This window comes from Mobula hypostoma, chromosome X1 (assembly GCF_963921235.1).
Source record: "Mobula hypostoma chromosome X1, sMobHyp1.1, whole genome shotgun sequence".
Classification (NCBI taxonomy): domain Eukaryota; kingdom Metazoa; phylum Chordata; class Chondrichthyes; order Myliobatiformes; family Myliobatidae; genus Mobula; species Mobula hypostoma.
In genome coordinates this window covers 62,413,314-62,438,812 of record NC_086128.1, presented here as the reverse complement: position 1 = coordinate 62,438,812, position 25,499 = coordinate 62,413,314, and the positions used below count along the sequence as shown (strand labels likewise).

The following is a 25,499-nucleotide window of genomic DNA, read 5'->3' as shown; positions in this document are numbered from 1 at the left end:
TGTGAGTGAGTGTGTGTGTGTTTTTGTGTGTGTGTGTGTGAGTGTGTGTGTGTGTCTGTGTGTGAGTGTGTGTGTGTTTGTCTGTGAGTGTGTGTGTGTGTCTGTGTGAGTGTGTATGTCTGTGTGTGTGTGTTGTGCAAGTGTGTGAGTGTGTGTGTGCCTGTGTGTCAGTGTGTGTGTGTTTGTGTGTGAGTGTGTGTGTGTGTGTGAGTGTGTGTATGTATGCCTGTGTGTGTGTGTGTGAGTGTGTGTGTGTGTCTGTGTGTGTGTTGTGCAAGTGTGTGAGTGTGAGTGTGTGTGTGTGTCAGTGAGTGTGTGTGTGTCTGTGTGTGTGTCAGTGTGTGTGTGAGTGTGTGTGTGTGTGTGTGTGTGTGTGTGTGTGTCTGTGTGTGTATGTGTGTGTGTGTGTTTGTGTGTGTGTCTGTGTGTGTGTGTGTGTCTGTGTGTGTGTGTGTGAGTGTGTGTGCCTGTGTGTGTGTGTGTCTGTGTGTCTGTGTGTGTGTGTGAGTGTGTGTGTGTCAGTGAGTGTGTGTGTGTCTGTGTGTGTGTCAGTGTGTGTGTGAGTGTGTGTGTGTGTGTGTGTCTGTGTGTCTGTGTGTGAGTGTGTGTGTGTGTGTCTGTGTGTGTGTGTGTGTGTGTGTGTGTGGTGTGTGTGTGTGTGTGTGGTGTATGTCTGTGTGTGTGTGTGTGTGGTGTGTGTCTGTGTGTGTGTCAGTGAGTGTGTGTGTGTGTGTCAGTGAGTGTGTGTGTGTGTCAGTGAGTGTGAGTGTGTGTGTGTCAGTGAGTGTGTGTGTCTGTGTGTGTGTCAGTGTGTGTGTGTGTGTCAGTGAGTGAGTGTGTCAGTGTGTGTGTGTGTCTGTTGCTCGGTTTTCCAGGATCTGCAGACGTTCTCTTGTTCGTGTCTGTAGGTGTGCCCCAGACCTTTTCGCAGTACCGTCTTTTCGCTGAACAGAACCCAATTGGTTTTACTTTTTTTATTATTATCTTGCTTGCCTTGCATTCTATCCGGTTGCACTGCGGTAAAGACACCAAGCACCTGTGATGCACTCAAACGAAGCGAACCATGCTGTTGTAACTGGTCATAGCGCCGAGGACTTGCTTACCAGTAGGCCCTTCGCCCCCACTGGGACACAGGCCGACGACAGCAGCCCGCCAGAGTCCTCTCTCCTGGGCCGGTCTTTCAGGCTGTCCCCAGGTGCAGTCCGACATCTTGGAGGGTGCGTCCTCTCCTAGGGGGACGAGCTTTGTGGCGCTCCTGTTGCCGTTTCTGCAGCCCTGGGTTCGTGCGGAATGGGGGTTTTCTCGCCCTATGCCCAACCCTCCTCCTTCCGCAGCCGGAGTTCAGAACGCCGAGTAACACGCGCCGAGAGAGAGAGAAAACAACACGCCGGAGGAACTCAGCAGGTCGGGCAGCGTCTATGGGGAGGAATAAAGAACCGACGTTTCGGGCCGAGACTTTTCATCGAGAGCGGGAAGCGGGTAGGGGACGCCAGGCTCAGATTAAGACTTCTCCCCCACCCCGCCCCACCCTTTCCTTTCCAGACCCGATGAAGGGTCTCGGCCCGAAACCCCCGGCTGTTTATTCCTCTCCACAGACGCTGCCTGACCTGCTTGAGTTCCTCCAGCATTTTGAGTGAGTGTGTAGCCGCTTCAGCATCTCCTGTGTTTACGACGCAGAGCATGTGTTCGGAACGAGTTCTGTCTCCCACGGAATGCAAAGGGGATCGTGTTCAAAAGACTCCAGGTTGATTCAAGGTGACAGATCTCTGAACAACCCATAAAGGCGATCCTGAACACTCACAGAATATTATACATCTGTAACAAGCAAGAAGTAGTTTCGTTTCCCAGACAGTGAGCGTTCGGAATCGCTCTTGCTGATCTTTGTTTATCCTTCTCCAAGTGAGAAGACAGAATCTTTGCCCGTCGATCTCTTTCTTAAAAGTCGAAGCCATCTAACAAAGCGATTACAACAAATCTGTAATCCCTTTGATCTCAGCCTCATCAATGCCCACGTCAGATCATCCAGTTCACACAGAAATTCCATAGCCCCGTCATTGTGTTGAATATATAAACACGGCAAAGTTCCTTCCAGTCTATTCAAGACCATTTTGTTCTCTCTCTCTCAGTATACTTTGGCCTCGCGTGATGTATTGAATCGCAATCGGGTTTAATGTCACTGGCATTAATGTCGTGAAATTTGTCGCTTTGCGGCAGCACTAATGATAAAAAAAACTGCAAATTGCAATTGGAATATGTTTTGAAAGATAAATTAAGTAAGAAATGCGGAAAGAGAGGGGGACATGGCGCACAAGTGGTTCGGAAAGGTGATGGCGGAGGGGAAGAAGCTGTTCCTAGGACATTGAATATGTGTCTTCGGGATCCTGTATCTCCTGCCTGATGGTTAGCAACTAGAACCCCTCCACACTAGTACATAATTAAACGCCAACCCCAAATTGCTGTGCGTATATAACGTGTAAAATCTCCGTGGAAGCACAGCACATCCTGAATATTCTACAACGCTTGGTTTCTCGTTTCTTCTCTTCCCAACTGTATCGCCAGCCAGAAACACGAGAGATCCTGCAGACGCTGGGAAACCAGAGAGGTACACACACGCACACACAATGCCGGAGGAGCTCAAAAGGTCAGGCAGCATCTATGGCAGGGAACGAACAGTCAATCTCCTGATGAAGGGCCTCTGCCCGAAACGTCGATTGTTTATTCATTTCCATACTTCCATAGACGGCTGCCTGACCGGCTGAGGTCCTCCGGAGTGTGTGTGTGTGTGTGTGTGTGTGTGTGTGTGTGTGTGTGTTAAAACCAGGGCGGGATGTGCTCAGTAAATCGCAACGCCCCGGAGAGTGGTGTAGACCACAGACACCCAGGGCTACAGATACACAGTTTGCTGAAAGTGGTGTGACAAGTAGGCCAGCTGGTGAAGAAGGCATTTGACACACTTGCCTTCCCAGGGCAGGGAACTGAGTGCAAGAGTTGAGACGATACAAAAAAAAACCTCATGCTTTAATTGTACAAGACGTCGGTAAGGCCACAGTTGGAAATCTGTGTGCAATTCTGGTCACCTAGCTATAGGAAGTTGTCATTAAGCTGGAAGGGCGATGAAAAGGTTCATGAGGTTGCTACCTGGGCTGTAGCAGTTGAATTATAAGGATAGACCCAGATGTTACCTGAGTCTTTTTTCATTCTCAATTATAAGAGGTTTCATTATAAGAGTGCGTGCGTGTGTGTGTGTGTGTGTGTGTGTGTGTGTGTGTGTGTGTGTGTGTTTGTGTGTGTGTGTGTGTTGCACTGATTCCCTAATACCGACTTAAGGGGGCACTCATGTCTGAAGTAACACATGAGGTCCCATCTGTTCTATTCAGCGAACGATAAGGTGGCGTGGATCTAATCACATAGCAGAGGTAACCATTGTATTGCTGTCCCTGTTAAACAAATCCCCTATCGCTGCTTTCTTGCCGTGCTTACAATTACAATCAAATGTCAAATACTGAATGAGTTATTGCGTTCAAAACTCCCGAAATCGATCTCTCAGGAGAGAGAAGTCTTCAAATTGGGGTGTGGGGGGGGGGAGTACAGTGTCGAAGTTCTGGACAAAGTAGAACAATCCAGAAAATGCAAGACAGGCAGTGAATGAAGATCAGACATTTGAGTAACACCAAACTTGGGTTCTAACAGCTATTAAATTGAGAGGAAGAAAAGATACAGAGGGCATTTGGGGATTCTGATGAAGAATGGGCTAAGGAAATGATAGGGTTGGTGTTTTTTTTTAGAAAAGATAATACCGAAAAACTCACAGCTCAGCACTGTTAAGGACACTTGGTGGCTTGTCTAAAATTTGCTGTAAAATGTTGTTTCCAAGCTGAACCATCATGCACTTCAGTTGCCATGGCGACGTGCCTGCTGACAGCGGGTGTCCATGTTGTAAGGACTGATGGGACAACATATGTGAAGCAATACAGTGGCGGCGGTTAGTACTTCCCCTTCTCTCTAATGGGAAGTGAAGCGATGTGTGTGTGTGAGAGAGAGAAAAAAATATAACTGCTCGGGAAAAAAAAACCGAGATACCTACTGTCATGCTCCAGTCACCATCAGCGGGCCATTCAATATGCATACGCAATAGGCGTCATTTAGTGTGGGCATGATCTGTAAAGTTTTGTCTGAACACCAGGCCGGCTTCTTGGAACAAGATTCACTTTAAACCAAGGCTTTCAAAAGTCTAACTTAGAAACTAGTAATGTGCAAAATCACTAACTAAAATTTGGCATTTTGACTTGGCTTTATTGTTGGCATTTCGAGTTTAATTGTTAAATTCTCCAATCGCATTGATAGTTTTTTTTAAAAAAAGCTAAGTTTTATTCCAACTCTGCCTTTATTGACTGCCTGGTTTCCAAGCCAATCAGAGAACATGGAGAAAATATGTCTGAACGATTGATTTTAAATTTATGAAATTGATCAGAAATTGACAAGGAGGAGGAGGAGCGGGAGAAAGGATCCGCTTTATGTCTTTAAGGATGGAGTGGCTAGTTCCCATTTATTAAGCCTGTTCTGTGGGTGTCGAATTGATTTGTAATTGTCACTGGCGTGTTCCCTGGACGTGGAGCAAGTTTTACTGGTCATTATGCTATGTAAAGAGGCGCTCATTAGAGATTTGTATTGATAACACGTCAAGGTTTGCACACGTACGTTAAAGGAATTTCTACTCAATTAAACTGTCATGCGGCGGTGTTGGAACACATAACTCTGCAACAGCGTGAATGCTGGGATTTGCAGGAGCCCTGGCCCTCAGATTCCACTGAGCGCAAAGTTCAAAGTAAACTTATTGTCAAAGTGCACGTGCGTCATCACATACGGCCCTGAGATTCATTTTCCTTGCGGGCATTCACATCGAACGCAACAGAATCACTGAAAAAAATAACTGCACCACAGGCAAAGTCTGACAAACCGCCGATGTGCAAGAGACGACAAATTTGTGCAAATGCAAAAAATTGAGAGAAAACGGATAATGGCACGTAAAACGAGTTATAAATAACACTGAGAAGATGAGTTTTAGAGAGTGAGTCTGCAGGTAGTGGAGTCAGTTCGGGGTTGAGCTGAGTGAAGTTGTCCACGCTGGTTCAGAAACCTGGTGGTTGAGGGGTAATAACTGCTCCTGAACCTGGCGGTGTGGGTCCTGAGGCTCCTGTACCTCCTTCCTAATGGTTGAGGGGTAATAACTGTTCCTGAACCTGGTGGTGTGGGTCCTGAGGCTCCTGTACCTCCGTCCTGATGGTTGAGGGGTAATAACTGTTCCTGAACCTGGTGGTGTGGGACCTGAGGCTCCTGTACCTCCTTCCTGATGGTTGAGGGGTAATAACTGCTCCTGAACCTGGCGGTGTGGGTCCTGAGGCTCCTGTACCTCCTTCCTAATGGTTGAGGGGTAATAACTGTTCCTGAACCTGATGGTGTGGGACCTGAGGCTCCTGTACCTCCTTCCTGATGGTTGAGGGGTAATAACTGTTCCTGAATCTGGTGGTGTGGGTCCTGAGGCTCCTGTACCTCCTTCCTAATGGTTGAGGGGTAATAACTGTTCCTGAACCTGGTGGTGTGGGTCCTGAGGCTCCTGTACCTCCGTCCTGATGGTTGAGGGGTAATAACTGTTCCTGAACCTGGTGGTGTGGGACCTGAGGCTCCTGTACCTCCTTCCTGATGGTTGAAGGTTAATAACTGTTCCTGAACCTGGTGGTGTGGGACCTGAGGCTCCTGTACCTCCTTCCTGATGGTTGAGGGGTGATAACTGTTCCTGAACCTGGTGGTGTGGGTCCTGAGGCTCCTGTACCTCCTTCCTGATGGTTGAAGGTTAATAACTGTTCCTGAACCTTGTGCTGTTGGATCCAAGGCTCCCTTACCTCCTGCATACGCGAAAATAATTCGCCATTTACTTTTTAGACTTAGGTAGTGTAACTCTTCCTCTGCTGTTTTCGGCCCCGTGTTTCCAGTTGTTCCTTGCTCTGTCATTACCCCCCCCCCCGCCTCCCCCGCCCTCTATTGCTGTCCATTTTGTGTACGTCTATCTGTTCATGCCCGTGCTGCGTGTATCAGTATGGGCTGACGAAGGGTTTTGGCCCGAAACGTCGACTGTTTATTCCCCTCCATAGATGCTGCCTGACCTGCTGAGTTCCTCCGACATTTTGCGTGCGGCGGGGCTGTGCGTGCCATCAGTAAGTTCCGCTGCGCGCCGAGTGCCTTTGCTTTCTCTCTTTCAAGTCATTCACAGCCTGTATCGAGCTTTCTCTCTGCTGTGTCAGTTTCTTCATCTTTCTGTTCTGCTCTCTCCCTGTTCCTTTACGTTTGTCTGTTTTTGTCACGCCGACTCGTGACTTTTTTTTCGCATTGGCGAGAGCGCGTCGCTGAAGGAGCAAGAGGAATCTTTCCTGGCATTACAGAAGCCCGAACGGGCAACAACCCCAGTCTAACTGCAGGCTGCATTTGGAGGACTACCGGGAGGGGTGGGTGGGGGAGGGAAGCATAAATTAATTAATTAAGAATGTGCGTGAATTATTAAGGATCAATATGCAAAACCTATTTTTTTTTAAAACGGCAAACAAAGGGGGCACCGGCGGAAAGTTTAAAGCGAAATAAATCAGGATTAAGTGGCTTAAAGCATTAAAATATGTAACAGGGCTTTAAAGTCGCGTGGAGCAATGATGCAGACAGCTCGGTGCAAACTGAAATATGAAATAAAAATAGAATCGTTAAACGGTGAGTGTTTTGCGTCCCGCACACCCACACGGCGCCATTTTGCGGTGAGGTGCTCCGGATTTGGAGATACCCGTAGATCGGCAGCATTTTCCGCGAGGCGTTTCCGGATTTGGAGATTCCCGTAGATCGGCAGCATTTTCCGCGAGGCGTTTCCGACAGATTGATACCTTGCTTGGAAACACCAGTGACTAGGCAAATGCGTAATATGATTTATTTTCGTGTCAGTGCGATTGATTTCTCGAAATGACCTCCTTCATACATAAAGCAGCTTGATGTATGAGTTTAAGTTAAAAAAAATTACATCTTGTAAATAAGGCTCCCCTGGCGGGGCGCGAGGGCGGGTGGGAGCCCCAGAAAGTGGAGCACAATTGTGAATTAAAAAAAATATCTATTTAGAGAGAGAGAGGGAGCCAATGATCGATGTCGGTAGTTATTTTCTGGCAAGTTTCGTGAAGCTTTGCTCTTCAGATTCTAGAGCCATGTTTATATTTGGTAAATTCGTTTATCTTTTTCTATTCTGTCGAAAACTAACGCTCTATCTCTTTCGTACTTTCTCTCTCTCTCTCTCTCTCTCTCTCTCTCTCTCTCTCTCTCTCTCTATGTATATATATATAGACCACGATATGCATTCAAGAGGAAAGGAGAAGTTTATATATATATATAAATTTTTTAAAATAGGAAAGAGAAGAAATGTCACACTTTCTCTACAGTCCGGGTGCACTCGTTGTAATAACAAAAAAAAATGAGTTTCATGAATAAGATATCGTCTCTATTTATAAGTCTCCTTGAAATTCGTTCATTCGGCGAAAGGGAAAAGAAGCGGAACCGTGTGGATGAACGTGGAATGCATCTCGAAGCTCCCCCCCCCCACCCCCACCCTACGCTCCACTCTTGGCATCATCCGTTTCCGATTCCGAATAAACTTTTGAGCTGCGCACTTGTATTTTTTTTTAAACTCAACGTAACTTAAGGCGACCGTGCAGCGCAATGTACAACTCGCCAACTGCAGAGCACAAACAAGAGGCGGCCACTCTGTCCATCGAACCACCCGGTGGCAGCCCCTCGCCGTTCGACATGTTCTTGGGGTATTTATTTGCCGCATCGCTTAACGATGTTCCGGAAGACTGCGTTTTGGAAACCTTAGGAATGAGGGAGAGCTGGAAATGTAAACTTTGCACCTGCACGGGGGAGTTGAATGACTAACCGTGTAGTACTTGGGCTCTGGAATAGGGTGGGGGAGAGGGGGAGGGGGGCGTGGTTGTCAAACCCAAAGCACCTTTAAGGGTAAAGCCAACATTGCGCCCTGTCAACTGACAACTCAAAAGGCAGAGCTAAGAGATACAAAGGAGACTGAATATTTGGTTACCCTCGCAGTCAGTTATTTACAGTGGAGGGAAGGCCACTTAATCACATCCTATATAAGGTGAGATAGTTGTAAATCCACCGTGACCACACAGTGATCAGATAATCCCTGACCTAAAACAAAATATTGCGAGTCACGTTTTTTTGTGGGGTGTGGGGGGATGACTGGTTCAAGTAACGGCAAATATTTTCAGTAATAGTTATTACTGGGGTAAATCATATTGCAAAAGCATTCCCAACAAAGCACACGGACAGCCATCTTGAAGCACAGACATTCTACAAACCCATTAAATAATTAAGTTGCTTTTTATTTAAACTATGAAAATATCGTACAATAAATAATTTAAAATTCACTATTTCAGTATCTTCAATAAATAGGCTACCTCTAAAACATAAAGCAACTCGTCACAGTTACCCTCTCGGAAGCTATAAGACAGAGCAGCTCAACTATAAGTACAACTTGGGATATAAGTTTTCCTGAGTATTGAAACGGGGAATCTACAATTTTTTGACATAATTTACGAAACTGCAACTGAATAAAACTAGATTTAATTAAATACCTGTGCAATAAAGACTGTAATTCTTGTAGACTCCGGGTCAAGGCTGAAGAATAAATTAATTACTGTGAGATCAATCCCATATCACACAGATTTTTTTTAAATTCCACATTATTGTTATTTAAAATAGGAAACAGTGTACATACTTTAAAAAAAAAGACATGGCTGAATTTCTACACTGGACCTATGATTTATCCAATAGTTATTGGTAACCGAGGCGCTGCAAGTCTATTGTGCAGAGAGCACTTGTGAAAAAGTCAAAACTCTCCTCGGGGATATCCAGAGGACTGTCGATAGAACCCTGCATACTATGAGATAATCCATCGGAGAATGGCAGATAGGAATCCGAACAGAACAAGTTTAAATCTGGGAGAGAGACCAGTTCTAGGGTCTCCGGGCTGATAGTTTCCAGACCAGCCACAGAAATTTGGCCAGCCGGTAAAGCGTTGTCTGCCGCTCCCGTTAGGTAGAAAGGACTCCTCGCTTTACCGTCGCCGCCGCACCCCGCCAGGGCTTGCAGGTTTTGGAGTTCTTTGCTCAGCGTGTTTTGGCTTTGTTTCCGTGCCTGATCGGCGCAGTTTTTACTTTCTAGGCAAGTCCCCGGCGCCTCGACCGGCTGGTTATAAGGCGATGCCTCCTCGGCCTCGCCGTCTGGTAACGAGCTGCGGGCGAAACTTACTCCGCCGCCTTGATTTTCTTTGTATTGGGCTTGCCTCTTGTGCTTCATGCGCCGGTTCTGAAACCAGACTTTAACTTGTCTCTCCGTCAGGTCCAGCAAGGCAGCGATCTCCACTCTCCGCGGTCTGCACAGATACTTATTAAAGTGAAACTCCTTCTCCAGTTCCAAGAGCTGAGTGTTTGTGTAAGCCGTCCTTAACCTCCGTGCGCTGCTACAGTTATCCTGCTCGCTGTGAACGTCTGACAAAAGAGAGGGAAGAGAAAGAGAGAGAGTATATGTATGTGTGTGTGTGTGTGTGTGTGTGTGTGTGTGTGTGTGTGTGTGTGTGTGTGTGTATGTGTGTGTGTGTGTGTGTGTGTGTGTGTGTCTGTGTTTGAGGAGGAGTACAAATTCTTTTAACATCCACAGTGAAAACAATTCGTCGCCACCGTTTTCGGCTATTGCCTTTTTTCCTCTCCCACCACCCCCCCCCCCCACACCCCCGGCAAAAAAAACATTGAAATGTAGTCCCGTGAAAAAAGATTTCAATCTTTCCAAGCGGCGGACAAAAACAATCTTTATAAATATCCCCGCACTGACAATTCGATGCAGCGAATCACATCCCTTACTCGCGAGTTCCCGCAGCTGGTTCGAGTTTTAGCAACATGGCCGCCGAGAGCGCAAATACAGCACCTCAAAACATAGCTGTGAATTTTTTTCACACACACACACGCACACAAAAAAAATCACAGTATTCAACTTTAAGGAAGCTGCACCTGGAGGCTAACCACTGGAAATGTCGGATAATTTTAAATGCATTTTATAGAGAAGTCAGCTGTAACCCTGTAATTATTTTCTCATGCAATGTTTTCATCTACGTTTCTAACCCTTTCCCAATGCAATAAGTTAAAACCCGCTTATTGTAAACCAGAATTGTTGATTTAAAATAATGATTTAAATGTGTGGGCTGCGGGCAGACCTGTCGGAGACTCCGCCGTCGGAGATGACCCGGGGACTGGTGCTGATAATGACAGAGCGGCTTCGTTGTACCTCCTCGCCGACTTTTTCTCCCTCATCCACGGGAACTCGGCCGCGCCGGCGGATGGGAGACGGCCATTCGGAGGCCGCTTTTCGCGACTTGGCCGCGGCTGGTTGCTGCTGGGATTCAGGCTTGGGATGGTCTGCTCAAAAGGAGGAGGAATTAGTGTCGAGTGTGAAAGCGTCGAGCTCTTGATTGATGAACTTTGAAATGTATCAGCGACAGCAGGGTAGGACGTCAGGCATTCTGCGAGCGAAGGCTGGCTGTTAATGAAACCAATCTCTCGCTCCAATTCGAAATTCATGGCCTTCTTAATGGCGAATGGAGAAAGTTATGAATATTATAGGTCGTGAAATATATATATTTTCAGGCTTTAATTCTGCATCTCTGATATTACAAGGCGTATGGGGACCGGCTCTATTAATCTGAGGTCTAGATTGAAATTGGACCGAATCCGTTGTCACATGATTGGCGTTACCCAATGGCAATTTGGTGTCTAATGAAAAGGAACCATTATCTCTGCAATTGATTAAAAAAAAGTGAAGAAAAAAAATCCACTTTATTTTATCAAGTCAGAATTTTAAATTTACCCTTATACACCGCCACTTTTAATTGTGCCGTGTCATTTTATTTTGGAGATTGGACGTTGAGAGGTTTTTTTTTTAATTTGGGGGGGAGTTATCTCTCCCAATTACATCTCAGTATTTTGCAATTCAAGTGAAGAAGATTTGCACCTAAAATCTGGCGACTTGAGTAATTAACAGGCTGCCTCATTAATCTTCAAAGTTTTGACAACAGGGGCCAGTGACAAAATGGAACTTTCACGGGATCGGCCAGGCAGTTGCTGCAGGCCCAGTCGGTAAAAGTCCATCCCTTTAAATATCAGATTCATTAGACTCAAGTCACAAAGTGTGTCTTATCCCGTGGTCGAATGGATTTAGCAGTTCTGTGGTAGCTTTGCAAAGCACAGAAGGGCTTTCCGAAGCTAGGTAAGTATTGGCTTTTAACTCTGAATAAGGCTGCCAGTGGCGATAAACTGTTGAGTTAACTATTTTAACCAATTTCATCTCCTCGTCTAGCCCCCCAAATCTCGCAGAGTTTCCCTTTCTGTTTATGAACCTATTTCCCCCCAATTCACGCATCCGACCCCTCTACCCAAACTTTATAGATAGATTTAAGTGTCTTTTTTTTTCAAATTAAAAAAGGGGGGTTGAATTGGCACGATTTTCTTAAAATAATAAAAAAAACAAGTTTGAAAGTAGGAAAGTTTATTGAAAATGCATGTGTGATTACGTGAACAGAGCACATTATACAGAAACTATTTCAGTGTGACCGACATTAGTGTTACAATGGACACCTTTTTTTTAAAAAAAAAGAGATAAACTCAAGGAACTGAGGACAGCCGCGATCAATCTTTGGCCACAGAACAGCTTGACAGCTTCGGTTTGAGAGCACACTGAAGAATTCGCCTTCCCATATCAAATGCCAGGAAGTCGACCAGGCTCTCCTTTCTGACCATCCTTTCTTAAAGAAAAAAAAAGGGGGGCGATGAAAAGCATTTATTTTTAAACCCAAAGACGCCAGCACCGACCTATATAAATAACAAAACGGGCCAACTTTTTTTTGTTGCAAATCCCTGGCAAAGCGGCTAAAGCAAAATAAAAAAAATAAAAATAAAAATACGACCGAATGAGGGCCCTATCTTTTGGGCGTGAAATGTATCCCAAAGCCTTGTGTCGGTTCCCAATTCCTCCTCGTGCACACTGTGTGGGACGTGAAATGAATTGGTAAAAAAAAAATGGGGTCTTGAAACCTTTGTTTCTTAGAGCGTGTGCGGGGGTGCAAGTATTTAAGCGCGGCCCCTCACAGGACGCCGCAACACTGAAACGGCCCTGCCGCGAAGAAATCTATTCTTAATTCAGCAAGAAAGTGCTCAGAGATAAAATATTCTTTAATGCGCCAAACATGACCGCTGAAATTAACAATAATTGTGGCCCGCGTTGCTGATGGCTGCGGTGTGGGGAGTTGCTCAGAGACCATAGACCGAGGAATAATTGGTTAAAATATGACGTGAGAAAAAGGCTGTATCATGGCGTGTCGTTTTGTTTTGAATTGATGGCTGCGAATTTATTTTTCCTTGTGCGCGTGTTAAAATTATGCGTAGTCCTGCTTTTGAAATGCCTGTAATATAAATAACAGCAAATTGCCCGAAAGATTCGACGAGTTAAAATGCAATAGCTAAGATAACTTCTGTCGTTTATTTGATACCGTTTTTGTGCACAGATTGCCTTCCCGTGCTTTGCTATATACACATTTGTAATTGAATCCGATATGAAATAGCGCTACAGACAAATCTGTAACGCATTGCACAGATTTAAAGCAGCGCCCAACAGCTCAATAAAGAGAATGCTTGTTGGATATTAGCAGACTGGTTAATTTACACTTGAGATCCGAGGAATGCGGGATAATCAAAACATTTCTGCAAGTTGCTATCAAAGACCAGGTTTAATTTTTTTTTCCGCGGGGTGAATGATATTTTTTCTCTCTCTCTCTCTCTGGACGGCGAGGGGTCGAAAATCGAACAATATGGCGCCGCACCCTTTTTTCTCCCCCCTTCTTGCACTAGTTGACATCAGCTGCAAAATTGTGTTTGCAAGACCCTGGAGAGTTGTTAAACGATCTAGGAAAACTTTCGCGCAGAATTGGTGCTTTCTCTTTTAAATGGTGCACATCGCAGAATATACAATTAAGAAATGATTGGAGGGGCTTGGTCTTTCATATTGTTACCAGCAGGCATGGGAAGGTTTTAAAATAAATATATTACCAAGGTTTTGCAAAATTCGCCAATGACAACATTTTGTTTTCACCTTAGTTAAGTACACATTAAATCGGTTATCAGTAATATTTAATTGAATATCCGAACTTATAACTGACTCTAATTCTTGTCGCCTTCATATCTAAATCCAGCATAAATTTCATTGTTGTGTTACTGGCATAACATTTAACGGAAGTATTAATGAATCCTTGCCTTGAGGGATAAATACAGACTCGTAAATTAGTTAATATTCTGTTGTTATAATTCAGCACGGAATGTTATTTGGTCCATGAGATAACAGTACAGAAAATCATTATTGCTTCCTAAACAATCAGTCCATAGAAATTTAAAAAAAACTCGACGTAATAATTCAAAATAAACGCGATTAGATAATTAGATTTACTTTGGGATTTTCTTTCCATGGGCTGCTGATAAGCTAACTGAAAGCTATTGTTACAGAGTTGCGATTTTGATCGCAATGTTTGGCGCGCTTGTTATGAAAAGACTGGCTGGGCTCCGTTATGATACTCATAAAATCCAATAAACTTAATTTAAAAAAGAGAACGTCGTAAAAAAAGTTTTGTTGGGATTGTTAAGCTGTCAAACACGTAGAAGCATTTGATTCGAATTTTCGTTTCAGAAACACACACACGCACATACACGCGCGCAAACACACACACAGTTTTCAAATTTGTTTTCAAGGCAGTTTACACTTCCAATTGTTTCCCATGGTTTATAGACACACCAATGTTTAAAAAAAATCAATTTCTCATACAAATTCGTGCATGTCTTGGTCTGATAACATCACTTTAAAAGCAGTTGATTGCTAGGCCAAGAGAGGAGAAAGAAAAAAAAATCTTTCATTTTGAATGGAATGAGCTGGAAAGGTCTGTGTACTTTGGCAGGAAGCTCATGCGTTTCTTCTTTGTTTCTCTTGCAGGTCCAATGACTGCTCTGCCCAGACACCACGTGGTGTCTCATTACACCGGATGGAAAGTTTTTACCCATTAATTCCTGAATGTTTGTGTAAGTCTCTAGACCTTGTTTGGTAATAAAGATATTTACAAGCTGAAGAAGTGCTTTATTCTGTAGTTTTGTAAGAAGTAATAATTGAATACTTACCGTATACCCACTCACACATTACATCCCCCCCCCCTCCCCACACACACACACGCACACAAATACACAGGCCTTGATATTAAAACAATATAGATTAGGGGCTCTCAACCTTTTTTTTTAATACATGCCATGGGCCCCTACCGTTAACCGAGGGGTCCACTCGTGGACCCCCAGCTTGGGAAACCTCGATAGAGACAGAAGACAGCAGAGAACTAATTAGGCAGCACATATAAAAGAGGTATTGCCTTAAATGCTACCGCTAGTGTGCATGTGTGTTTATGGGAAGACAGGGAGAGAGAGAGACAGACAGACAGACAGAGACAGAGACAGAGACAGACAGACAGAGAGAGAGAGAGAGAGAGAGAGAGAGCTTAAAGAATGATTGCAATAGCTTTGTTATCACATCTGCCCACTCAAAAGTAGGGCATTGATGCACAATGTATGTTAGTGAGCTTCCAGTTTGTGGTGGATATATGGTCAGGAATATATCATCCATACAAGAAAATATGTTAATAAGAGATTTATTCCAGAATTGTTTGACAGACAACTGTTAGCAATGGGAATAACTACAAAGAAGGCAAGGAGTCTCAGAAAAGTAGGGTATGCTATATTTTTCTAAACCAAGACTATACAATTACTGTCCAATTCTGTTCCCATGCCTATAATATAACTAATTACATTATTTCTTTTAGGTACAATGGTAACAGAAAACTACAATTTTGCTCTAGTTTACATTAACTAAAATAAACTTGTTTACAGAGACGTGAATACAACTGTCTTGACAGGAAAATACTAAAAAGTACAGATTTTTATTTTTTTTATATAAATACGTATTGCCGGGGATAAATAATACAAAAAAAAAGAAATATTTTCCTGGTATTAATCAATAAATATATCTGAATGTTCACCAGAATACACACATATTGAAAGACGCACCAGCTACTCAATTTTTTTTTAAAGATTCCTTCAAGGCTGAGTTAGAATTGTTTGCCTCACATGAGCTGTTTCACCCATTCAAATGTAAACAATAAGTGCAATACAGGTGTCCAAAGGAAATCAAGCATCAGCAAATACCCTCCCCCCCAAAAAAAAGTCTTCACTTTTGCTTTTCTCAAAGGACAGAATATTTATTCATTTACCCTGTTTCACGTTAAGTCCAAGAAATAAATGTGCAACCTCTAGGGCTGTTTTTGCATTACCAAGTATCATTTCTACCCTAAAGATTGTAATGGTTGGTGGGGGGAGGTGGTAGTCAGGTGGGGAATAGGGAGCAGGGAGGATGGAGTGAGTTAATGCTACATAGGAGGGCAGGTTTGATGAGGGGGGCAATATAAGCAACGTATATTAGTACAAGCCAGCATACATGAATAAGAAGACTCAAAGATGATGGACCAAAGAGGACTATTGTGGAAAGGAGAGAAATAATATGATTTACTTTTCCTCAGTCAAGCTCCCCACTCGCACCTGCTACAGATGGGTAAGTTTGGGAACTTCCTGAATTCTTCCCTGAGAAGGATGATGCGATGAGAGGTCCGTGTAGGTTGGATGTGAGTCTCCGCAAGGTCCATGGGACTGACCAGGAGTCATCTGAGCAGCACCGTTGTAGTCCATGCTTGTGGAGGCCGGGTGAGAGAGATGATTGAGGCCAAAGAGAGAAGGCCCAGAAGCAGACATAGATTCCACATAGTTCCCGCCAACATACACTGGACTGCTCTGCATGTTTGGCGTCCCGTAGCCTCCATTCCCCTGTATCGCGTGGGGATCGTACTCTGGAGCAGTTCCGGGATATCTTTTCTGCTGTTGACCTGGGCAACTTTTCATGGTGTTTTGGTAACTCGTGGTCATGGCATAAGTGTTCTGGTGAGGTTTACTGAAAGGCGGAGGTGAGGGGTCGTCGTAGGCGGAGTTGTTGGCCAGCGGGTGCATGGCGCTCACGAACCCAGCGGGGGCCTGGACGGAGAGTGGTGGGCTCCCCGTGGGTGACTGCCCCCCGGAAGAGCTCACCATGCCCTTTGTCTTCTGATCCTTCTTGTACTTCATCCGGCGGTTCTGGAACCAGATCTTGATCTGCCGCTCGCTGAGGTTGAGGAGGTTGGCCATCTCGACCCGGCGGGGTCGGCAAAGGTAGCGGTTAAAATGGAACTCCTTCTCCAGCTCCACCAGTTGTGCGCTGGTGTAGGCAGTGCGTGCCCTCTTCGAGGCAGATCCCGGAGGGCTTTTGTCTCCACTGACGCTCTCTGCTGTGAGCAATGCGATAAAAAAATAATAATTACTTCTTTAAAGTGCGTCCATCTGAACAGCAAAATTCTCCAAATAAATGTGATAGCTCTTAAGTGAAAAATAGGCCCCCCCCCCACCCTTCCCCTCAACACACCAAGGACCTCTATATTCTCATCAAACAATACTGGAAGGTTCTATCACCCCAATACCAGAAACAAAGAGTACAAGGGTTTCCCCAGAATTTAGCAAATTGAATTTGAAGCATGTTTAGGGTAACATATTCCTCAGTTGGAGTGATGCACTTAAAGAGGGCAGGGCAAATGCTGTTTTGAGATAAGCGAATGAATGGAATATTTTTTGTCCTATTCAAACTCAAGATATGCTATATTGGAGTTGTCAATACCTCTGTTACCAACTATACTGGTAGAGCAAACTTAGGAGTACTCTAGTTTATGACTTTGTAGTAATTGCTTGTGTTTTAATGGATTACTTTCTTTGATGTGATATCAACTTTCTGGCTTCACAGTCAACTGGAACGTGACCTTTACGCACACTGGGGTTGTTTAGAAACAGTGACATGATGTATATATCTCCTATAATTACATGTTTCAATATCAGCTTCAATATAAAATAATAACAAATTTAGAAACCGGGTATAAACACGAGGGTAGCTTGACTTAGTGTTAACAGCGTGTATATCAACAAAGTGTTAAAGTATTAAGCCAGGCTTGTTTACGTTCTGAACACGTTTGGAAATGTTTTCGTTTTTTTTTAAAAAAATGTTTTGACTTAAATAACCGTGCAGCCACTCCATTTGGGTACGAAAACGGCAAAAAGAAAATTCGTGTACCTGTGCTGGGACTGTTGTTATTTTTTTGCTTGGAGTTGTGCCGTGTCTCCTTCATCCAGGGGAATATCTGTTTGGTGAGGCTGGGTGTGGAGGTGTGGGAAGACTTGGGCAGAGTCTTGCTGGTGCCTGGCTGTGTCGCGTTGCTGCTGGGGTTTTGGGGAGGTGAGATAGGTGGAGGTTGGCGGTGCTCTGGGAGGTTCGAACGCATGCAGCTCCCATTGGTGTCTCTAGATTTGACATGCGGACCACTGGTGCCAGCCGGCTGCAGGGAGCAGGCCGACCTCTGGTAATCACCCTCAACGTGAGAAGATGGTGGATAGGGTTCCTGCGCCACTTCGTAGCTGAAACCATTTGCTCCCTGGTATGTGTATCCACCGAACAGAGTACAGTTGTCGTAGAATGTCGTTTTTTGCATCTCGCAGTTTCCCAATATTTATTTCACAAACTGTCAGGGTCCTGACACCCTTATCGAATAACATTGGCACCCCGATTCACGTGACGTTTTCTTCCAATAGCCTCCTGGCAGTTGACCTAAGGTTAGAAGACCCACGGAATAATAGTGGAGCCGGTATGAATCTATCTTATACACTCAAAAGCAAGTGACATGAATAGCCCTCACAAACAAGCACGACAGATGCCGTGCTCATACCGATTCCCGGCGCTTTTTTTTAAAGTCAAAACTATAGGAGAGGTGCGGGTGGTGGTGGGGAGGGAGGGGGGGGGAGGTTGAGCGAAGCGGAGGGGGAATTATCTTACGGTGAGCTCTGATCGAAGGCTACACATTTCGCAAATTTCTCCCCCTGCAAAAACATTTTGCTCGCGTTCAGATTCAACGCCGGCCTGCAGCTAAAATCTTCGGCCTAGGCCGCGTTCCAAAAAAATGATAATTGTTTATACCATATATACATATATAAAACTTCGGACAAACTCAGCCTTGATAACAGCACCTAGCTTCGTAAACTTTCACAGACAGCTCAGTTTAACATTAAGGCCATAAAAATTCGTTACATATGATTTTATTGCAATTTGCTTGATTAAGTGTCACGCTGTCAATAATGTAGATTAAAAATCTGACCTACCGCCTAAAATTAGGTTTACGATGATTGTTATAAAACGGAGCTGCCAAAGCCTCAGCCTTTAAATGTACAGCGAACATGGCGGGGTGAGATTTACCCTGCAAAACATCTGGTTTAAATTGAAGGGGCTAATGGGTGTTTCAGTAGCTACGGATTTAAACTTTAATCTGAAACACGCTTTTATAGGCACCGTCATTTCTTGCTGAGCGCGGTAATCTAAAACCTGCGTCCTTCGAATCCTAAAACACAGCCGCGAAAACGTTGGGTGGGGGGGGGGGATATCAGAGAAAATGTCGCACACATAACGTGGTGCTGAGAAGTGAACACATTATACACAGGAATCGAGACTTTGTTTTTAACGCAGTTAAGTTTGGCTTTTTTTGGGGGGAGCCTAGAAAATAGCTTGCATTAGCTTTAACGTGGCCTTTTGGGAGTGTTTTACTTTGAGAGGGGAAGGTGAGGAAGCGAATGCTTTTGTCTCTATCTGTCTCTGCCCCCCCTGTATAAACTGGATACTTTTTTTTTAAGGACGGATCATGCCTAGCCTTGCGGCGGTTTTTAGGAGCCTTTCCAGTTCCCCGCCACAGCTTTTTCCTTTAACTATCCACGATGAACCGACAAGTTATTTCGTATTTTTGAACGACAAAAAAAAAACAGGGGGTTCTGTTCTCTGTGACCAGCATTTGAACCTTTTTCTTCACTAAAATGGGATAATAGCGATTGTCTTGGAAGGTGCTCTATAATTTGATGTATGAGAGGTCAGACGACCAATAAAGATTTTTTTTTGTGTGTGTGGTAAAGAGATCGTGGGTTCCTGGAGCGGCTGGAAAGAAAAGAGTGAACGGCGAGACATCCCCGCTGCAATCCAGACGCTCTTAAGATTCCTGAGCGTTTCTACTACTGTTTCAGATACTCGCAGCGTTTTCTAATTTTTGGGGTTTCTGCTCGAGACTTTAATAAAGAAAATATAATCCGAAGCAATTGCCAGAATTATTAATTACACGGCGGAGCTCTGGCGGCAAATGCTCTCTAGAGCTATTCCATTTTGAAAGAAAACGCGTCATACTGAGATATTAATTTCGGTGACTGGTTTTGATTAATATATTGCAAATTGTGTGTTTTTTTGGGTTGAATATATACTTTCTGTCTATATCGTACGGAATAGCTTTCTCCAGTGCTAAATAAGAATGAACGATTTTAAAGATAACGATTCACTTTGTAGTTTTAGTAGGTGATGGGTTCTCAGTCAGATAAGACAGCGTTGGATGTACATTGAAGACCTTGTCTTCGTGATAAAGATTAAAATGAGCTCGCGAAATTGTTTCTTTTATTTTGTACAGAAACCCTCCTTGGCTCTTATTTAAAAACTAGAATTAAATCTGATTTTTTTTTTTGCTCAGAACCATCCCAGAAAGAGATTAGAAATTATATTAGTAAAACAAAATCAAAAACAGTTAAATCAGTGGAATTCCTGGGCAACTTAAACAGAGTGGATTTAATAAAATATATACAACTCCCGCCCCCACCCCCCCCCGCTCCCAATTACGAACTACCTGCTTCGAAATCTACAATTTGGAAACGGTAAAAATGCGACGTTATAAATCTTTGTTCAACGTTACACCACGGGTCGGATATTATCTTTGTTCTGTGAGACAGGCTCGGGTTCACAGCCCAGAATATATATATATTTAAAAATCCACGCTGAAATGCTGGGGCCTTTCATCTCACTGCAGTACATTTTCTACTCTCCGCTACTGAGCGAAAAGGTTGAAAAGTTTATATATATATATATATATGTATATATATTTATTTACAAGCACGCAAACAAACACACACACACACACACACACACACACACACGCGTACACAAACGCACACACACACACACACACACACACACACACACACACACACACACAAATAATAAATTCTAATAAAATGAATCGCCGTCGGCTGGATAATGCGGCTGCACTTCGGGGAAGACCAGGAATGTGGCAGAGTTTTAAGTGCGCCGCTGAAACTACAATATTACAGATAGATACAGGGAGTGTGTGTGTGTCGGGGGCGGGGGAAGGTTTCTGATTTGGATGGTGCTTTGAGAAAACTGAACAAAGCCGGGATATCAAGCGCGTCCCAGTCGCCGGTTGCCACCATGTTTCGGGGCTCGAAGTGTGCAGCGTCTAAGAATTCACTTCTCCATGATTCCCACACGCGGTACCTGCAGCTCTTAATCCTTACATGAGCGGGGAGGGGGGCATTCAAATGGCCAAAAAAAAATACGGGGGGGGAAAACAGCCACCTTGGTTAATAGGACAACAATGGGGAGGGGAGGGAGGGGGGGTGGGGAGGGAAGTCATTAGACACCTTAAATTATATAGAGCTCCGTAAAACGCCGATGTAAGTAAGTCTTAACAAGTGAGAGCTTGGTTTTGGAAAATACTCCAAATCAGCCCCCCGTAAAACAGGGACGTGGAAGCGGGTTCGGTGTTGAATTCAGATGCAAAGTGAACACTCGCTGCGTGAAAGGAAGCTCAAGCTTGTGAACTCTTCTTGAACCGAGATTGGAGTCATATGGTCATAAATCACTGGGACATATACTCCGCCATTCACGAGTGATAGCCTCTTTGAGTCCAGCTTACCTTAGCCGCTGACGATAGATGCAGAGCAAGACATAATATTTCAGTTTCACCACGCAATCGATAAGCAGGACTTCCCAGATTCTTTTTTATAACACATGCAAAAAAAAAGGAGAAAGATAAAAACAGCTGGTTATGGCGCAGAAATTCACTCGTTGAAGGCTACGGCAAAGAAAGGCGAGATGGCACAGCTGAAAGATCGGTAGAAAGCTCAAGGCTTGAATGGACAGCACTGATATTATTGAGCCTTAGACTGGTACGCCCTGCTTCACAGATAACAATGGGTCCTCAGCGGTACAGGGCAGAGAGATCTAGAACGAAAACCCCCATATATTCGGTATGTTTGTTATGAATATAATAATATATATATATATTAAAAGCACGTTTTTAAGGGGAAAAAACGATTTCTTTCTTGTGCAGGGCAGGCAACGAGTGTTAATCCCCTCGAAACACAGCGTCACAAGTGGAAAATTATGCTAATTAGCGACGTGGAGGACAAGGCCTGGAGTCGGGTGGCCAGCTCGCTATTTGCTTCACGTGCTTGGCAATTATGTGTCAGTTTATGCTAATATATTTTCAGGCAAAGAGAAGCATTTCAGCTTCCAAAACACCATCCATGCAAGATATTACAATTTTTAAAAAATACGGTGGTGGTGGTGGTGGGGGGAGGGGGAGGGGAGCTAAAAGCCCAACTTGCCCCCTCAAATAAAAAGGAAACGCATTTCCATCTATAACGCTGTTTGCTTAACTCGCGACTGGTTCATTAATCAATAATTTAATCACGGCAAAGGGAGAAAAGAAACTTCAGAGCCACTGGGCGCGGTGGAAAGAAAATGGGCGCAGCGTAAAATGGGGAGGGGAGGAAGGGGGGGTGAAAGTGGGGGTACGGGCTCCCCTCCGCATTATAACAACTCGCCAGGTACAACAGTAGCAGCAACTCTTAAACTTTTAATCTGGTCTTTTGTGTTGCTTGGGCATTTAAAGTGAAGTTTGGATATATATGTATATGTATTTATTTTTTTTTAAATTACCCCTGAGAATGCTGAACAAAAGTATTGTCACTTGAGGAAAAGCGAACGAGAGAGAGAGAGAGAGAGAGAGAGAGAGAGAGAGAGAGAGAGAGAGTATATGGATCTTAGCCCGTTTTATGTATACCGTTGGCTCTGTCGTTTATGGCTACGTAAGATTTATGACTCCAAGCACCCTAGCTGTAAGCAGTGCAAAAGGAATAGATGTTGTACCAGTTAAGTACATGAAAGGGGAGCTTGGAGGACGTGGGAGGAAGGAGCTGCTAAACAACTTACAACTCTGCAACTTTTTTTTTAACGCCTTCCCACCATTCTTTCATATATTTTTGCAAACTCCCGTCTTTTTTTTTCCGGGGGTGGGGGGAAGGTGGGGTGGGGTGGTGAGCTGTTGAAGGAACGATTCAAAAGTGTGAGCAGGCCTCTGGGACAGTTCATTTTGTGTTTGGATTAAGAAAGACGAAGGAATGATATTTATCCAAATGTGTGTGTTTTTTTTTAAAAAAGAAGAAAAGCGCGCGGTGACTTTGCACAACAGCGTTCCAAAGTGATCTTCGGATTTTTACTGTTTTAAAGAAGTAACAGAGAGGGGCCAAGCGTGATCGTGTATTAATTTTCTTCCCCACCATGAGGTGGGTCAGTACCTAACAGCGCAACTTTCACAACTGGACGATATCTGTAACAGTCATCCCTCCCCACCTCCCCACCCCCGCTTCCCCCCCCCACATTATTATTTGGTCTGCAAACTCCTTTCGCGGCTGGGGGGGGGGAGGTGTGGAGGTGGAGTGTCGTTTTCAGAGTTGCGGACTGTTCCTAACACATCTCCCTCAAGATGTTATAGACTTCTGCCGATTTTTTTTAATTTGCAAAGTAGAGATTTTTTTTTTCAAAAGTTTGAACCTTTTCGTGATGGTAAGGTCTTTAAGTATGTGCTTGGGAAACGCTGCAATTATTCCTTTCGACCCGTGCTCCTGAAACAGCCGATTCCAGTTCACTGACAGCAAAATATATCTGATTTTAATTTGGCTCCCGGAACGTCGGGAAATGAATACTTTGCAGTCGCCTTAAAGCGTGATATTCTTAACATGTACATTATATTGTCTATAACTGTTTATCTAACGATTGCTTGATCTCTCTTCCTCCCCGCCTCTCTCCCCCCTCTCTCTCTCTATCTATCTATCTATATCTATCTATCTATCCAGCAAGCTGGCCAGTTAGCTATACCTATGTAAACAGGATGCCGGATTATGGGAAACAGTGTGTATGAAAATAGTCTGACTTACCGTAATATCACTGTGGATTTCCGATCCAAGATGTATTTTCTGCCGGGGTCTTTATAAAGAGCGAAGACTGGAGGGGTGGGGGGGGGGAAGAAAGAGGCAACTCTTTTGATCAAAGAAATCGTTACAAAATCGAATCCGTTGCTCGCGGCCTCTGAGGGAACCGATAACATTCCAGCAAATGACAGGGAAAAGTAACAGAAAGAAATAAAGCGGAGTGTAAGGAATGACTATGTATTTTGCATGGACGGTAATTTACTAGAAATGGCGCCAAATATGAATACTAAGAAAACTTTTCAGCAAGCCTTGTCCTGATCACCCAAACAGATTTCAATTTGCTGTGTATATTTCTGAAATTAACCTGTAAATCATTTGTATTTAATCCTTAAATAAAGTCGCACTACAACCCGTTTTTTTTAAAGATAGCTTTCTTAAAGTAGTCGTTACATTAAGTGTTTAAATACCACGCTAGGACTGGAGGACACGAATAAGTTTCCTTTATTGTCTCTTAAATGTTGTGTACCTATCCTTAAGAGGCACAGAAACCTAACCAGCCCTCTTTTTAATAATTTGGTTAAAAACTTTTCGCTCAAGTCGGTTCATGGGGCTTCCAGAGGCATCAAGTACAGAAAGCGGGCATCACTTTGGAGCGGTGGAAATTTACAATGTGTCTTGCATTCCGCCTCCAACCCCCCCCCCCCCAACCACCACCTCCCCGTTTTAGTTTCAAAGGTTGTAAACAATCGAATGCCGAGGGTGAACGATTTGAAAACTGGATTTCGTATTTGAAAATCACTTGGTTGGTGATATCCTAGGACCCCCTCCTTGTATAGAAACGTAAAGATGGGCCTAGGCTAATAAATAAAGTAACGAAATTTGAAAATAAAAGGCTTTGTGTGATTCTGTAGCCAAATATCTGTTACTTTCTTTTGGTCCCAGATGGCAGCAATTTCGTGAAAATAAATCGACCAAGTCATGTGTTACTTCCTTCCATTAAAAAAAAATTGCTTATTTTCGCCCTAAAACCTCTATAGTTACTCAAATCTTTACGTTCGTTTCTTGTCAGCTCGCTACCACGGAAAGGCATTTATAAATGATCAAATGGGGACGGCAGACAACAAGGAATAGGAGAGCGAAGGCGAGAGTAATGTTACTCATAAAGGTTATCTAGTCATTCATAACGAAACGCCAGAACCGGAGCAGAACAAAGGGGGGGAAAGTAAGTCTGGAATCGGGTTTGTGCAGAGATTCACCTGCTGGTTTTAATAAACGAATGTCTCCTGTGTTTTCATCATAAAACTAGGAGCCTCGTTAGTTTATACACAATTGCTGACTTTAATGGATTTTTGAGGGGTTTATTCCTGAACAGAATTCGGGAGTTGGGAGGAATGCGTTCGAAGGACTCAGCTCTTCGCTGCGGACGGTTAAACTCATAAATTATTTACCTTGTCTAGGACAACAAATGTTCATGAATCACCGAGAGTGGAGAACAGCTATTTTTAAATTCATTATAATGCGAGGGCTTACCGATTTTTTTTTAAAAAGGAGAGAGAGAGAGAGAGAACGACGGAAAAGAGTATTGATACAAAGCGTGTGTAGAGGGCTGACTTGGGACCTCTGGATCCAGCACATTTAAGACTCACACGCGCGCCTTTACAGTTTTGAGTTAAACGCAAGCGAGATTTCTTCTGCCGCCGAAATAATTTACAGTCCTTAAGCATCAGGAGGATATTTAAACATTTGCAGTTGGACTAAGTGGATTATTTAAAAAAAAGAGGAAGCAAAATATGTATTGGCTCATTGTGACAATTATAAGCCTCTCTCTCTCTGAATGACCTGTCTTTGAATAGCAATAACTCACCACATTAAGGGTCAATCAACGGGAGGGGTTGAAATATCTCGAAAATAAAAATCCGTCCCACTATCCCAGGTTTTCTCTGCGATCGCTTATAATCCTTTTTTTTTGTTTTTAAGAGATATTGCACGACACGCAAAGTCTTCCCCCTGACCCGATTTGTGTTTGTTAAATGGCCTGATGTAAATAATCAGGGTCCTGACTGACTGGGTGATCACAGCCCGGAGACACAGACGAAGGCCCTCCATCCAAAT

At 43.9% G+C, this 25,499-nt stretch overlaps 2 protein-coding genes and 1 long non-coding RNA gene across 4 annotated transcripts; 1 reads left to right on the top strand and 2 right to left on the bottom strand.

Moving 5' to 3' along the window:
• Positions 1-8,426: 8,426 nt before the first annotated feature.
• LOC134340386 (homeobox protein Hox-A2-like) lies at positions 8,427-10,780 on the bottom strand. The gene is made up of 2 exons (XM_063037568.1): positions 10,310-10,780; positions 8,427-9,590 (listed from the first exon to the last, which is right to left on the bottom strand). The coding sequence occupies exons 1-2, from the start codon at positions 10,671-10,673 to the stop codon at positions 8,875-8,877; spliced, it is 1,080 nt and encodes a 359-aa protein (XP_062893638.1). The 5' UTR covers positions 10,674-10,780; the 3' UTR covers positions 8,427-8,874.
• Positions 10,781-14,651: 3,871 nt separating this feature from the next.
• LOC134340385 (homeobox protein Hox-B3a-like) lies at positions 14,652-25,479 on the bottom strand. Of its 2 annotated transcripts, XM_063037567.1 has the most exons (5): positions 25,252-25,479; positions 23,394-23,460; positions 21,089-21,169; positions 17,374-17,904; positions 14,652-16,543 (listed from the first exon to the last, which is right to left on the bottom strand). In XM_063037567.1, exons 4-5 carry the CDS (start codon positions 17,786-17,788, stop codon positions 15,771-15,773), a joined length of 1,188 nt encoding a protein of 395 aa, XP_062893637.1. In that variant the 5' UTR covers positions 17,789-17,904; positions 21,089-21,169; positions 23,394-23,460; positions 25,252-25,479; the 3' UTR covers positions 14,652-15,770. The 2 variants fall into 2 exon arrangements, with proteins under 2 accessions (XP_062893637.1, XP_062893635.1); XM_063037565.1 differs by lacking the exons at positions 23,394-23,460; positions 25,252-25,479 and having other exon boundaries at positions 14,873-16,543; positions 21,089-21,389.
• On the top strand, positions 17,640-19,420 carry LOC134340400 (uncharacterized). The gene is made up of 3 exons (XR_010016543.1): positions 17,640-17,734; positions 17,889-17,941; positions 19,251-19,420. It is a non-coding gene; the product is annotated as an uncharacterized LOC134340400 (long non-coding RNA).
• Positions 25,480-25,499: the final 20 nt, after the last annotated feature.